General features: G+C 36.2%; 2 protein-coding genes across 4 annotated transcripts in view; one reads left to right on the top strand and one right to left on the bottom strand.

Moving 5' to 3' along the window:
• The first annotated feature begins 1,953 nt into the window (after positions 1-1,953).
• On the top strand, positions 1,954-2,967 carry smdt1b (single-pass membrane protein with aspartate-rich tail 1b). The gene is given in 3 exon segments (NM_001326522.1): positions 1,954-2,160; positions 2,466-2,609; positions 2,692-2,967. Coding segments are annotated over 2 exon segments (300 nt in total). The 5' UTR covers positions 1,954-1,998; the 3' UTR covers positions 2,604-2,609; positions 2,692-2,967.
• Positions 2,968-3,367: 400 nt separating this feature from the next.
• Positions 3,368-15,591, bottom strand: part of triobpa (TRIO and F-actin binding protein a) — a 32,574-nt gene continuing 20,350 nt past the window's right edge. For all 3 annotated transcript variants that reach the window (XM_087237821.1, XM_087237819.1, XM_087237820.1), the window contains 6 exons: positions 14,776-14,992; positions 14,464-14,560; positions 11,581-11,740; positions 10,564-10,677; positions 4,221-4,307; positions 3,368-3,720 (listed from right to left, as the gene is read on the bottom strand). In XM_087237821.1, coding sequence (XP_087093947.1) covers positions 3,559-3,720; positions 4,221-4,307; positions 10,564-10,677; positions 11,581-11,740; positions 14,464-14,560; positions 14,776-14,992 — 837 coding nt within the window. In that variant the 3' untranslated portion in view covers positions 3,368-3,558. The remainder of the gene's footprint in view (positions 3,721-4,220; positions 4,308-10,563; positions 10,678-11,580; positions 11,741-14,463; positions 14,561-14,775; positions 14,993-15,591) is intronic.

The raw sequence follows: 15,591 nt of genomic DNA, 5'->3' as shown, positions 1-15,591 counted from the left end.
CAAATACATGAGGGCGGGGGTAATATCGATAATATTGTAGTTTCTGATTAGTCAGCTAACTACAACATTACAATGTCAAAGTAGTTTACATTTATATTATATTATATTATATTATATTATATTATATTATATTATATTATATTATATTATATTATATTATATTATATTATATTATATTATATTATATTAATAATAATAATAATAATAATAAAGAATAAAACCTCAAAACATTTGAATTAATCAAATGAATCAATTATTAGTATGCCGGTTTCCACCACACTCCAAAGACATGCGCTATAGGTGAATAAAATAAGCTAAATTGTCTGTAGTGTATGTGTGTGAATAAAACATATACTGGAAGTTGGTGGTTCATTCCACTGTCGTGACCCCTGATTAATAAAGGGACTAAGCAGAAAAGAAAATGAATGATATATATATATATATATATATATATATATATATATATATATATATATATATATATATATATATATATATATATATATATATTTTTTTTTTTTTTTTTTTTTGTGAGAATGTTTTTTTATATATCTTTTCTATCTTCGAGCTTTATCACATAGTGTAGGCATGATTACCTTAGACCGCTAATCCGATCAGCTCACCGATTGGCCCCGCTATCTCCTAGAAGAGTTTTGATTGGTTAACAGTGCTGTCAATCAAATAAATGTGGGTGGATGTAATGCTACGTTCTCTGAATAAAATCGCTCTTCTTTTTAACGCATACTCACTTTTGGCTTTGTCCTTTTATTAATCTAGGGTCGCCACAGCGGAATGAACCACCAACTTATCCAGCAAATGTTTTATGCAGCGGATGCCCTTCCAGCTGCAAGCCATCACTGGGAAACATCCATACACACTCATTCACACACACACTCATACACTCCAGTAAATTTTAGCTTACCCAGTTCACCTGTACCACATGTCTTTAGACTTGTGGGGGAAACTGAAGCTCCCAGAAGAAACCCACACAAACACAGGGAGAACATGCAAACTCCACACAAATATGCCAACTGATCCAGCCAAAGCTTGAACCAGCCACCTGCTTGCTGTGAGGCGAAAGTGCTACCCACTGCGTTGCCTCATCATTTTGCAACAACAACAACAATAATAATAATAATAATAATAATAATGATAATAATAATGATAATAATAATAATTAAAGCATACTGACTGTGTACAAAATTACAACATATAATTTAATGTCTACTTTTCATTATATATTTTTTTTTGTTGTATCTTTTACACCGCCCCTTTACACGTGCTGCTGATGATGTGACAATAAAAGCGATTTGATTTTCTAATACATTTTGCAATAATAATATTCATTCATTAATTTACCTTTGGCTTAGTGTCTTATTTATCAGAGGTCACCACAGTGGAATGAACCACCACAATAATAATGATATAATAATAATAATAATAATAATAGTAATAATAATAACAATAACAACAACAACAGCTATAATAATAATAATAATAATAATAAAGACCAAACCTCAAACTATTTTAATTAATTAAAGTATTTATAATCATTAATATTCATAGTAGTTAAATTCTTTTGTAAAGATCACCATTCTGCATGTTACAGTTGTTGTTGTCAAGCTTTCACATATTGTAGGCAAGATGACCTTAGACCTCTAATCTGGAGGGTGTGTATGTTGAAATAGCTGATACATGACGAATGTTTGTGCAAAATCCCTCCCATCCCATTGAATGTGTCTTGTTTAGGCATGTACTCTTATCTAAATATAAACCTGATATAAACATGTAGAGTTGACAAGTCAATGAGAAGCCTTATTAACATTATTATGGTAAAATAATATCAATATTATTAAATAATACTATCTAATAATTACATTAACAATTTAATATAACAAAAAATACACTTCTAGTGTGATATTTACTCCTCCCCCTAATTATATACAAAATGAAGGCGTGTCCACGGGGCGTGTCTTTTACAACGCACAAGCAGGAAACATGGCGTCGCTGGTGGGTCGTCTCTCTCGGGCTTTTTTCGTTAAAAATACAGTAACATTGAGCCGCAATGCTAATCAAAAATCGGTGAATGTGACAGGACCCACTCTCAGCCGAACCGCCGTGTCGTCCACAACAGGACGTGTCCTTCCTAAACCAGATAAGGTACGTTTTTCATATCTAAACACTGCAGCTGGAGGCTCCCAAAGGAGCGCAGTAATTTGAGTTGGCTCTCTTGCTAGCCAATGAAAATTAAGAATGTCTTGATTGACGTGACTGTTGGCCAATCATATTGTTGGAGCGGCACATAATTTATAAAATGAGGAAGTACTTCGTGTACAGTTGTCGATTTAACGATTGTCAAAAAAGAAAACGATTGTCAATATTTATTAGTGGAGGATTAAATGTGAATACATAATATTTTTATTATCAGGCATAAATTAATCATTTTTTCTTTAATATTTCTGCAGGTTCCGTTCGGTTTGACCCGTATGACTATAGTAGTGGTCCCGTTCCTCTATGTCGGGACTTTAATCAGTAAAAATTTCGCTGCTCTTTTGGAGGAACATGAAATCTTCGTCCCAGATGACGATGATGATGATGACTGAGTGAAGGTAAATTCAATATAAATAATTTATCTGGTGCTTTACAGTGTAAATGAAGCTTTCAATGTTTGTTGTCCTTTTCTTTCTTCAGTGCATCAGTCTGAAGGTCTTCTGAATGGAGCCTAATGCAAATAAACAGGATATATATATATATATATATATATATATATATATATATATATATTTATGCAATAATGAAGATTGTCAACACATATTTTTGTGTGTTTAAATTCCTGCATTACACTAATCATGTCCACAAGCCAATATTAAATGCTGTTTTTATGTTTCCAAATATTGTCGACAATATATTTTGAGGCTAACCTCATCTTTTGCCTCTCTTCTATTTAATAAATTGCTCGACTGTTAAGTTTGTTGTGTGTTTTTTCTTGTTATACATGTAACATAAATGTGACCTTGGAGACTTGTGTTGCGCGGGTATATGAGTGGCAATAGCCAAAATGCATTGTACAATATTATCAATTTTCTTTTATGCCCAAAACCATTACAATATCAAGTAAAGATCTTATTCAAGTAAGATATTTAATACATTTCCAACAGTATATTCGTTTTTGATTCGTAATTTTCATTGCTAAGAGCTTAATTTGCACAACTTTAAGGGTGATTTTCTCAATGTTTACCTATTTTAAACCCTCAGAATACATGTTTATATCAAACAGTCGTATCTCAATCAAATAATGTCCTATTCCAACAATGAAAAGCTTATTTAATCAGCTTCCATGTAATTCAAAACTCTAAATTCCCCCAAAAATGGTCTGGATTTGTGTTTATTTTCACATAACGATCAAAATACATACTCTCAACAGAGGCATGATTAAATACATATTTTGCTTTAAGAGTATCCGATATTTAGCACCATTGTAGTTTCTAACAAAAATGAATTCCTCATAACAGAAAGCGTCCCAGTGCTAATGTTTGCATGTGAAGTGATGCTGCGTTCTCATTGGTTGTCGCTGTTGCCCAGGAGACGGCCCTCCTCCAGAGCCGCGTCAGTGAGTTTGAGGTGTTGTTTGAGTGCGTTGATGTCTCTCTCACTGCGGCCTCTTAACTCGCTCAGCTCCACATAGACCTCTTTATAGCGCTCGCCCAACGCTTCATTCTCCTGCAGGTACAAATATCACATTTATAACGTGTATATAAGATATTCATATGCGCACAGACTTATAATTTTCAGTAAGCAAGCTCGAGCACTTCAGGTGGAGGGGGGATGCAGTAGTAGGAACAAATGAAAAATACTGTGCAAGTCAAAGGCTGATTTTTTTCTAACATCCTTCATAATAATGTCCTTTGTGTTCTACATTTTTAGATGAACTATCTCTTTAAAATTCAGTAGTTGGGGATCAAAAATATAGTGAAAAGAAATTTGTCTGGTTTTGCTGTAATCATGGACAGCAGTGCCACTAAGGGGTAAGTTAGGATGATTTTAAGGGCCCATATACTTTAGGGGCCCACAGAGAACTCCTTTATTAGTCTTAACAGTACTATAAGGGGGCCCCAAGCTCAAATATACTCTCATAGAACAAAAAATTGCTAGTGGCACCCTTGCTTGTGGTCCTCACAATGTAAGGAATATAAGGTTGCTCACACACATATAATTTATACCTTAGTGAGAGTCTGGACCTCTTTCCTGAGACAGCTGATCTCCTTGTGCAGAAACTCCACCTCGCTCTCCTTCACCTTCAGTAACATCTGCACACAGACACGCACTTTAGCACTCAATGTGGTCAAACACTCCATTTACAACCAGGGCTGGACTGGGGCAAAAAATCGGCCCTGGCATTTTGGGCCAGAGCAGCCCACTAAATTAATTCAAAATGCTATCTATCTATGCACGTCCAATATTTTTATCAACTCATATTCTATAAAACACAAAAGCCATATATATATATGAAATAAATAAATAAATGCAAACTTTAATCTCAATTTAATTTCTGTATACTGTCCATAAAGATATTTGTTGAGTTCTAAAAAATACACTATTCATTCATTTATTTTCCTTCGCATAAGTCCCTTATTTATCAGGGGTTGCCGCAGTGGAATGAACTGCCAACTATTCCATGTTTTTTGCAGCAGATGCCTTTCCAGCCACAACCCAATATTGGAAATCACCCATACACACTCATTCACACACACTCATACACTACAGCCAATTTAGCTTATTCAATACACTATTCACTCAGCCTATATTCAATAATAAACGCAACAAAAACTGCCTGCTAATGCATGGGTAAATCTTTAAAGGGAACAGTGTTACATTTTAACCTCTTTAACCTCATCCTGCTTGCTGTTTCACTATCTAAATAATGAATTAGAATGATAAAGGTGTTGTCTACTATAGTTGTAAATTACAACTATAGTAGACAACACCTTTATCATTCTAATACATTTACTCATTCATATTAACCCTCACACTCATAGAAAAAACATGGAGTGTCAATGGGGGTTATAACAAAACTGAACCTTTCACGACTATATATATTTATATATATATATAAAAAAGTTTATAAAAAACAGTTGAAGTCAGAATTATTAGCCCCCCTGATTTTTCCACCAATTTCTGTTTAAAAGAGAGCAGATTTTTTCAACACTTTTCTAAACTTAATAGTTTTAATAACTCATCTCTAATAACTGATTTATTTCATCTTTGTCATGATGACAGTAAATAATATTTGGCTAGATATTTTTCAAGACACTTCTATACAGCTTAAAGTGACATTTAAAGGTTTAACTAGGTTAATTAGGTTAACTAGGCAGGTTAAGGTAATTAGGCAAGTTTTTGTATATCGATGGTTTGTTCTGTAGACTATCGAAAAAATGTTTGGCTATATGTACATACATACATATATTAATCAATATCAATAAAGGTACTATATATTGTTCTTCGCCCAATAAAGGCTTAAATAAAACCACTACAGCATGTTTTTGAAAAAATAAATAATTTTTAAATTAGTGGGCAAAGATTAATCAGATCCAAAATAAGTGCTCGTTTTGACATATATACAGTATATTTATTATGTATATGTGATATACACACACTTGCATAAAAACAAAACTATAAAGCATTAATTTTCTTCAGCTTAGTGCCTTATTTATCAGGGGTCGCCACAGCGGAATGAACCAGCAACTTATTCAAACCAGAGCACCCGGAGGAAACCCAAGCCAACACAAGGAGAACATGCAAACTCCACACAGAAACACCAACTGACCCAGCTGGGACTTGAACCAGCGAACTTCTTGCTGTGAGGTGACAGTGCTAACCACTTAGCCGCCATGTCGCCTAGTTTTTTGTGACATATAAATGTATATAATACAAATTATATTTAAATTGAAATATCTATTTTCTATCTGAATATTAACAAATCTTTTCTTAAATATATGCATGCATGATAATTTATATATATATTCACACACACTCACATAATAATTATATATAGTACATACTTAAATTAAGTCAAAACAAACATTTTTATTTTAGATGCATCTAATAGTGATTATTTTACTCGGCAATAAATTAAATAATTAATTCATTTATGGGATATTTAAATAATAAAAACAAACAGAAGCTAAGCACTTTATATATACTCTTTCATGGTATACACGGACAAAACAATCCACGTCAACACCCACACAAATGTCATCATTAATCATTTATGAACCACCCACACAAATGATCTAAGACACAAATAAAGTTCAGTGCAACACAGGATGGCCAATCCAGTCATTATTAATAATAAAAAATAACAATACAGTATATATATATTTAAAGACTAGAGCCTCATTTTGGCTTCTGCATCAAATTAAATACACTAAAACGATTTTATATACATTGAAAACATATAATATAATATAAAATAATATAATATAATATAATTTTATATAATTAACTATATATATATATATATATATATATATATATATATATATATATATATATATATATATATATATATATATATGTATGTATAAAATACAAGTATAATACAAGTTTTCCCAGAGATGGGTTGCAGCTGGAAGGGCATCCGCTGCATAAAACATGTGCTGGATAAGTTGGCAGTTCATTCCGCTGTGGCGACCCCGTATTAATAAAGGGACTAAGCCGTAAAAGAAAATGAATGAATAATCTAAGAGTATACATTAATGTGTTTGTCTAAATGAAATTTGGTTGAAATAAAGTTCTATTGTCATTTGGCATAATTTTTAGAGATACATAATTACAGCAGATTGTTCTATATTTAAAATGATCAAAACTTTGTGCTGGAAAATGAACAGAAACCTAGTGTTTTGAAGAATAGGGACAAAGATTAAGGCTTAAGTTAAAGACTGTGATCCTTAAATAGAGACTTTTATTATGTCATCAATACAGGATAGCCAATCCAGCCATTATTGATAATAAAAAATGTAAATAAAAAAACAATAATAATAACAACAACAATAATAAAGTAAATATATATTCAAAGATTAAAGCCTCATTTTGGTTTCTGCATCCAATAAAATATACTAAAACTATTTTATATATATGGAAAACATATTAAATATAAGAGTATATATTAATGTGCTTGTCAAAATAAAATGTGGGTGAAATAACTTTTAGAAATAGGTAAATATAGTGGATTGTGCTGTAATTTAAATGGTTTAAACTATTTGCTGATATTTTGAATATATAAAAGTGTTTTGAAGTTTGAAGTATAGCGGCGGCAAAGATTAAGACTTAAGATTAAGACTGTGATCCTGAAGCAGAGACTTTTATTGTCAAGATATCTGTTTTAAATGTCTGACAAGATTGTAGTTATTTATTTATTGGTGTGCATGTAATCTAAAACTACTGGAAATAACATTTCAGTGTGCGTCATCTGTAAATCCTGGTAAATAAAAATATATATTATTGATTGTTATTAATAATTATTTTTATTAAAATGCATTATAATGTATGGAGAAAAAAGTGTCACAGTTACTGTTTTGCAGTTTTAAAGCCTCTCTTCATCTCCATCTCGGGCCCACATTTAGCAGTGAGCAGCAGATGGCAGTATTTATCCACATAACACGGTAAAGTCTAGAAGGGATACAGCTACGAATACGCTCAGTATATCATACTTTTTTATGACACACTACAACAATAATTAATATTTTAACATTACTGTGAGGTTTAGTGTAGTGGATAGACGTTAATAAAATACAATTTAATGGGTAATATAATATAATAATGTAAATAAATATCGTTTAAGTTCCTTCCGCGACTGTATCCCTTCTAGAAACAGCGGCGTCGTACGTCTTCAAACTTCAAAACAAATGACGCAGACAAGAAACCAAACCCCGCGCTTTTTTTGCAGTGTACTTCATAATTTATATTGAGCACATTATGTACAGAATGGAAATCCAGCACTGCTCATTTTCATTTGGCAAAACTTAAACCCAAACACCTATTAGCATGAGCCGATTAGCCTCTGCTGGTTGTAGTTGAAATTACACCACGTGGACACGAATCAACAAACATTATTATACGATTATAAAGGTTAGATCTTTTTAGACTCTCCAGAGGACTTTTAGAGGTCAGTTCTCAGGATTGTTTGATGTTGTTGTAGATTTATCAATTAGATAATTTATTTTTGGACACTAAATGGAGGATTACAATGGGAAAACCTGTTTTGCTTGTTTCTTTGTTTACTAATTACAGTTTGTGTATCAATCAGTTATTTACCCATTCCAGTAATTACAGAGAAATACTGCTAAGATTTCATTTCATTTCATGTTTTTGAGGGGTTTTATCCACTACTTAATATCTAACAACAGAAAAATCTTAATCAATTTTAATCAATATATATATATATATATATATATATATATATATATATATATATATATATATATATATATATATATATATATATACATACAAGTATGCTTTTAGTTTATTTACTCTGCATTATTTCATTTAAATGTTTAATTACTAATCTGTTCGGAAATGCAAATTAGTGTATAAATGATCAGTAAGATCAAGGGGATTCAGCATCCCGTGCCCCAAATTCATTGCATGCATTGCACTATAAAGACATGATGCCTTTCTCTATAGCAGTGGTTCTCAAACTGTGGTACACATGTGGAGGAATCGATGAATAATTAAAGTAAAAAAAACCTTTTTAACCCTTTTTTAAGTGTATGATAACACTGATGTGATCAGTAAATGGATTTTAATAGGCTAAACCTTTTATTTTATTTTCAATTTTCTAATGTGTTATGTATTCTACTATTTGAAGCTAATTTCCTCTCCATATTTGTAACGGTTGTTGGGGGCGTATCCCGTATTTTTATATCCCAATGTTGACAGGTCACTTGCTTTTCTGACACACAAAGGGCCCTATCATACACCCAGCGCAATGTGGCTGGCAAGGCCAGAGTCGTTTTGAGGCGTTGCGCTGCGCTGTTTAAATAGCAAATGCATTTGGGCTCAGATGTGCGCCCATAGGGGTTCTGGTCTAAAAAGGAAGGCGCTCTGCTGACGCGTTACTATTTTGAGAAACTATAATAGATTTTTCAATAGACCAAAACAAACCCGGTCTAAAGTTGCACCTCGCTTACACACTGCTTAATACACACAAGATGTAGAGCAATACGCAAATATCTTTACACATGAAAAAATGTAAATATTAAGGATATATATAGGATATAATAAGAATAGATATAGGATATAAATATAAAGGATTAAATAATTACAAAACAAATTTTCTAGCCTACATAAATATGAAAAATCACTGCTTTTATGTCTTCTTCATCTCGGGAGGCTTTTTCAGTTCATTCAGAACAATTTGCTTTTGTATAATGTTATTATTATTAGCAGTATTATTTATTATATCCATATTTATATCTGTTTTATTAAAAACAGGCTTAGATTTGCCCACCTGTCAGGTTTCAGACCATATGGGGCGCAGCATGTGTTTTAGGAAATAACTCAGGTTTTTGAGCACACTTTGTTATTATTGTTCATTTATTCGTTTGCTGGAAATTAGAGCTGAATTTAGAAATAGATTTGAAACAAATATTTGTGCTTAACAAACAAAATTGATTATTTATAGGCTAATTGATGGCAAAGCAGTGGCGCATTAGGCAGTGCTGTCGCCTCACAGCAAGATGGTCGCTGGTTTGAGCCTCAGCTCAGTTGGCGTTTCTGTGTGGAGTTTGCATGTTCTCCCTGCATTCACATGGATTTCCTCCGGGTGCTCCGGTTTCCCCCACAGTTCAAAGACATGCGGTACAGGTAAATAGGGTAGGCTAAATTGTCCGTAGTGTATGAGTGTGTGTGTGAATGTGTGTGTTATGTTTCCCAGAGATGGGTTGCAGCTGGAAGGGCATACGCTGTGTAAAAACTTGCTGGATAAGTTAGCAGATCATTCCGCTGTGGCGACCCCGGATTAATAAAGGGATAAGCCGACAAGTAAATGAATGAATAGGCTAATTGATGTCTGTGCGTAAAGGTTTCCTAATCCACAAGAGCGAAAGTAGATCATTTATCTCTCATTCTCGCGCGGTAGATGCTCTTTTTAACTGTTTTCTTGCTTGTGAAATGCTCAGTTTTTCCACCTACAATTACTTTACGTCATGTAAATAGCAAATGTGCTATGGCGCGACGCAACTGACTCTTAAAGGGAATGGGAGAGGAGACTCTGATTGGTTTATTCTCAAAACACACCTATAACTCATTAAGAAAATAAACTCAACCCTTTAAGACCATGAGCCACGGCGCAAAGCGAATTTTTCCGTCCTTAAATTAGCAAAAATGCATTCTGACACGCCCTGAAAGCGTTTGCCCCCTGCATTTTGCGCTCTGCGCATGGACCATCAAAATAGAGCCCAAAATACAGCCTCTAATTTCTAATGTAAATATGTAAATCCAATTCACATCCATGACGCAAGGTGTATGATGGGTCCCAATAAGAGAATTTTCAGAGCTCACCTCCAATTCGGAGGTGCTTCTTTCGTAGCTGCCAAGGGGAACAACGCCTGACCTTTGACCTGTGATGAAGGATCGCATGAGGCTTATCTCCTCCGTCAGACGCGCCTGCAGTTCCTGTGTGAACAGGAAGAGGAAATGTCATTCTCACACATACAGACTGAAAAACCACACATGAGGTTTTTATCTCATTCAGACACTGACAATGAGTTGATCATTCGTGCTGCATGTCAAACTGAAACATTTGTTTAATGGCAGAGCCGGCTAAAGCCTTCAGGGGACCCTAAGCAGGATTTTATTTGGGGCCCTCTTGGTGCAAACTATATTACAAATTATCATCAATCCTTGATTATTTGTACACTATAATTATTTTTGTTTTTTTAGTGAAAGACTTTCCACTTTTAAACCTTTGTGACAAAACAATAAAACATTTATATATATAAAAAAATGATAAATAGCATGACAATAATAACAGCAACAATATTAAATAAAAAGGAGTAAATAAAATAATAATAAAAAAATAAATAAATAAATAAAAACAAGATAAAAGTAGGGGGGAAGGGGGGGAGGAGGTGATGTCAATGAACTGGAAAAATACAATGAGTGGACAAACTTAGAAGCGACTGGAAGTAAGTTATGAGGGGTTGCCATTTATCATAAAAAGCAAGAGCATCTGATCTTTTCTACTTTCAGAAAGTACATGGTGTCCACAAGCCACTGGTGCACTATATTTCTAAAACATGCGTTACTTAATTTGTGAAGCAAGCACTCAAGCACATCAAATGAGAAGCATTGGGAAGCGGGCAGGGCATGGCATATACTAGAGAGCATTTGATTGGTCAGAAAAATCAATGAGAAACTGAAGTATGAGGTAGTTTTTGAGCACACTAGCTTATAGATTTTTTTTAGACTAACATACTGATATAGACTAACATCTAAATAACTTGATTTTAATTTTACAGGATCTTTAAATACACCTGAAATTTACATACACTCCTCTAATCAGCTTCATCAGTCTACCTGGTTCTCCATGCGGAGCTGCTCCATGTCTCTCTCCTTCTGTCGGATCTGTCCGTCTCTCTCGTCAGTGCCGCTCTGGATGCGGTTGAGCTCCACACACTGCTGCGAGTAACGCTGCGACAGACCATCCAGCTCACGCTGCAGAGACAGAGACTCATGCCTGCCACACACACACACAAATGTATTGATAAACTGAATTACCTACTGATTGATTTAACCGTCCTGTTGTCCTATAGTTCTGTATACTTCATCCTTTGGGACAAAATGACTCGCCTTCACTAAACCTCTAGAATAAAGCAGATTATTTCTTACTGCATGTATCAAGTACATTGTTTGATTAGTAATATGCACTGCTGGCGGCACGGTGGCTCAGTGGTTAGCACTGTCACCTCACAGCAAGAAGGTCGCTGGTTCGAGTCCCGGCTGGGTCACTTGGCCTTTCTGTGTGGAGTTTGCATGTTCTCCCAGTGTTGGCGTGGGTTTCCTCCGGCTGCTCCGGTTTCCCCCACAGTCCAAACACTATGGGTGAATTGGATGAACTAAAGTGCTTTAGTGTATGCAGGTGAATGTGAGTGTGTATGTGTGTAAGTTGGCGGTTCATTGCGCTGTGGCGACCCCTGATATATAAGTGACTAAGGAAATAAATGAATATGTACATGCATTTTGCAACCCAAGCTCATTCTGAAAACGTAGTCCCGCAGACGTTTCTGGAGACAGCGGAATACGTCCCGGGGGGTACGTACGGCCGCGTTTATTTTTTTTCAAGCGAACGCTTCGGGGCGGTGTGACGCTGTTCCCTTTCGCACTTGCCTTACCTCCTTGTAGAGGGCTTCCCCGCTGCAACCTGTTCGTCCACTCAGCTCAGCGTGTACGTCGGCAGGCTCGAGATGCAGAGAAGGGGTCGACCACGGCGACCGGTTTCGAGTCCGGGGAAGAGCAGTTCCAGCAATCAGGTAAGACAAAAACAGAATCCCAAAAATTAAGTGAACGAGTTTCGTGACAGGGTAAGAATGCGGCGAAATCCGAAAACGCGGTAGAATAAAAAAAAAAAATCAGGGCTTTCATTTTTTTGTACGGCTTTTGTGAACTGTTGCTCGGGTTTAGGGAAGCGAGCGGGCGGACGGGTCGATCGGTAAGATTGGTTGGGTTCGGGGAAGGAGGAGGGCGAGTCGGCCGATTGGCCAGTCGAGCAGTCAATCATCCGGTCAGTCGGACATCGGCCTCCGGCGGGTTCACGCGAGAACAGTGCGGGCGCGAACCGCGCTTGCGAGAGGCGTCTGAGGTGCGAAAAAGCGCGCAACAGCGGCCTCTCGCGGATTCGCGAAAACAAAAACTGCAGCCGTACGTACCCGCCGGGACGTATTCCGCGGTTTCCAGAAACGTCCGCGGGACTAGGTTTCCACAATGAGCCTGGGTTGGCATTTTATGTAGTCTGCTGTGCTGTTACAAACATATTATTACTTATACTTATTATACTTATTAATTATAAGTACATTAAGAAAATTGTATATCTTTTTACCAATATAATTACTAACAACTACATCAAATTGCATAGTTTGCTGCACTTTATACTGTTTGAATCCCTGATTTTTCTGTGTCACACACCTCACACACCTCCATACAAATTCCCCTGCACAGTTTTGGGGCTCGCTGCTTGTATTTGAACGCAGCTACAGCCTCTCACATGACAGCAGGGAAAGGCTCAGCCAATCACAATGTTCATTTGTGTTTGGGGGGTGGTGCCAATTAAATTATTGGTGAGGACATTTCATTAGTTGATGGATATTAGTGGGGACGTGTCCCCTCCGTCCATGCTAAATCTACACCCCTGACATAACAACAGTGTGAGTGTAAAAATAATTACATTTAAAACAGCTGGTTTAAAATATAAAAGGTAATGTGAATTTCTGTTTAGATTGTGTTTTAATAAGGAAGCTACATTCCTTGATGTTATTTTATTTTAACCAGTTAAATCAGCTGGATTGATTGAGACCTTCTAAAAATAAAGTGTTTGTGAACAACATGCATCGATTATGATTTGATCTTAATAAGTGAAATCTGCTTCATTATTGTATGGTTTTCAAAAACAGTCTGCATTGCACAAGATTGTTGATGCACAAGTTGCTGAACGGGGATATGTCGACATGTTTTCGCAATGTTCTGAATGTTACGCACCTCAGAAATGTGCTTGGAGCTGTTTTAGTGGCGTTTCCTTGTGTGTATCCTCACATGACAAAAACATTGTAGTATTTTAGAATAGTATTTTTGAACCATGCTATAGTAAAGTATAATATAGCATTAACTCTTTATAAGGGCGACGCAGTGGCTCAGTGGTCACAGCAAGAAGATCGCTGGTTCGAGTCCCAACTGGGCCAGCTGAGATTTCTGTGTGGAGTTTGCATGTTCTTCCCGTGTTGGCGTGGGTCTCCTGCGGATACTCCGGTTTCCCCAACAGTCCAAACACATGCGCTATAGAGGAATTGGATGAACCAAATTGGCCATAGTATGTGTGTGAAAGGGAGTGAATAGGTGTTTCCCAGAACTGGGTTGCAGCTGGAAGGGCATCCGCTGTGTAAAACATATGTTGTACACTGTGGTGATCTCTAATAAATAAAGCAACTAAGTTAAAGGAAAATTAATAAATGAATGAACCCCATAGTTAAACAACAGTATTGGATTATTTGCTTATATTACTAAAGTTGTAAAGTTGTGTTATCATTGTGTAACTATACTGTAGAATTACCACAACCGAATAATTCAAGCACATTAGTATAGTGTGTTTATAGTATTTACTGTAGATTACTATATTGTTTAATGTTTGTTGGCTTGAGTTCTGTGTGTGTGTGTTTGTGTGTGTATGTGTGTGCGTGTGTGTATACATACAGCTGTTGTTTGATGGACGGGTCTGTTAACTCTTCTCCTCCGTGACCCTTCAGCCTCTCGATCTCCTCCTGGTGTGTTTTCCTCAGAGCCTCCATAGCTGGACAATGAAGATGAAAATATTGTAGACACTTATGACGCAGGAGCAGAAAAGTTCATGTTATTAAATACATTAACTTGTTGTAAAGTGTGTTACCAAATATCATATGAAACTGAACCAAATGGAATGTCACTTTTGTTGAATTTTATGCTTCCTTGTTGAATAAAATCCCTCATTTATTAGTATATTTCCCCTTGTTTTTGTCCCTTACTGACCCTGGAGTGTGTTTTTGGCCTCCTCCTGCAGCAGCCTCTGTTTTTCAGTCTCCATGTCTCTGCGCTCTCGCTCATGTTGCTCATGAATCTCCTTCAGTCTCTCTCTGTGCTCTTCCTCCATCTGCTGCAGTCTGAGAGCGCAGGGAGCTTCAGGACCACAGAGAGCTCCGACACGCACCTGACGGAGAGACTCGATCTGCTGCCTCAGAGACAACACCTGACCAATGCAACACATCCACAATGAGCAATACGAACACTGAGGGACAGATTTACTAGTCATGGGAAAATCAAATAAACCATTTAATTGCAAATGCTTTTATATTTTTTATATTTGTTAGTTGTACAGTTATAATGGTGAACAACGGCGTCTGCTGTTCAAAACTGGCCTAGAGCGCCATCTACGGTTCAAAACTAGCCTAGAGCGACGTTTGCTGTTCAAAACTAGCCTAGAGCACCATCTGCTGTTCAAAACTAGCCTAGAGCACCATCTGCTGTTCAAAACTAGCCTAGAGCAGCATCTGCTGTTCAAAACTAGCCTAGAGCAGCATCTGCTGTTCAAAACTAGTCTAAAGCGCCGTCTTCTGTTTAAAACTAGCCTAGAGCATCATCTGCTGTTCAAAACTAGCCTAGAGCATCATCTGCTGTTCAAAACTAGCCTAGAGCACCATCTGCTGTTCAAAACTAGCCTAGAGCGCCGTTTGCTGTTCAAAACTAGCCTAGAGCACCATCTGCTGTTCAAAACTAGTCTAAAGTGCCGTCTTCTGTTTAAAACTAGCCTAGAGCATCATCTGTTGTTTAAAACTAGCCTAGAGCACC

Source organism: Danio rerio, chromosome 1 (assembly GCF_052040795.2).
Source record: "Danio rerio strain M-AB ecotype USA chromosome 1, GRCz13ab, whole genome shotgun sequence".
NCBI classification, from domain to species: domain Eukaryota; kingdom Metazoa; phylum Chordata; class Actinopteri; order Cypriniformes; family Danionidae; genus Danio; species Danio rerio.
Note: the sequence above shows the minus strand (reverse complement) of the source record. Positions and strands in the feature narration are given on the sequence as shown.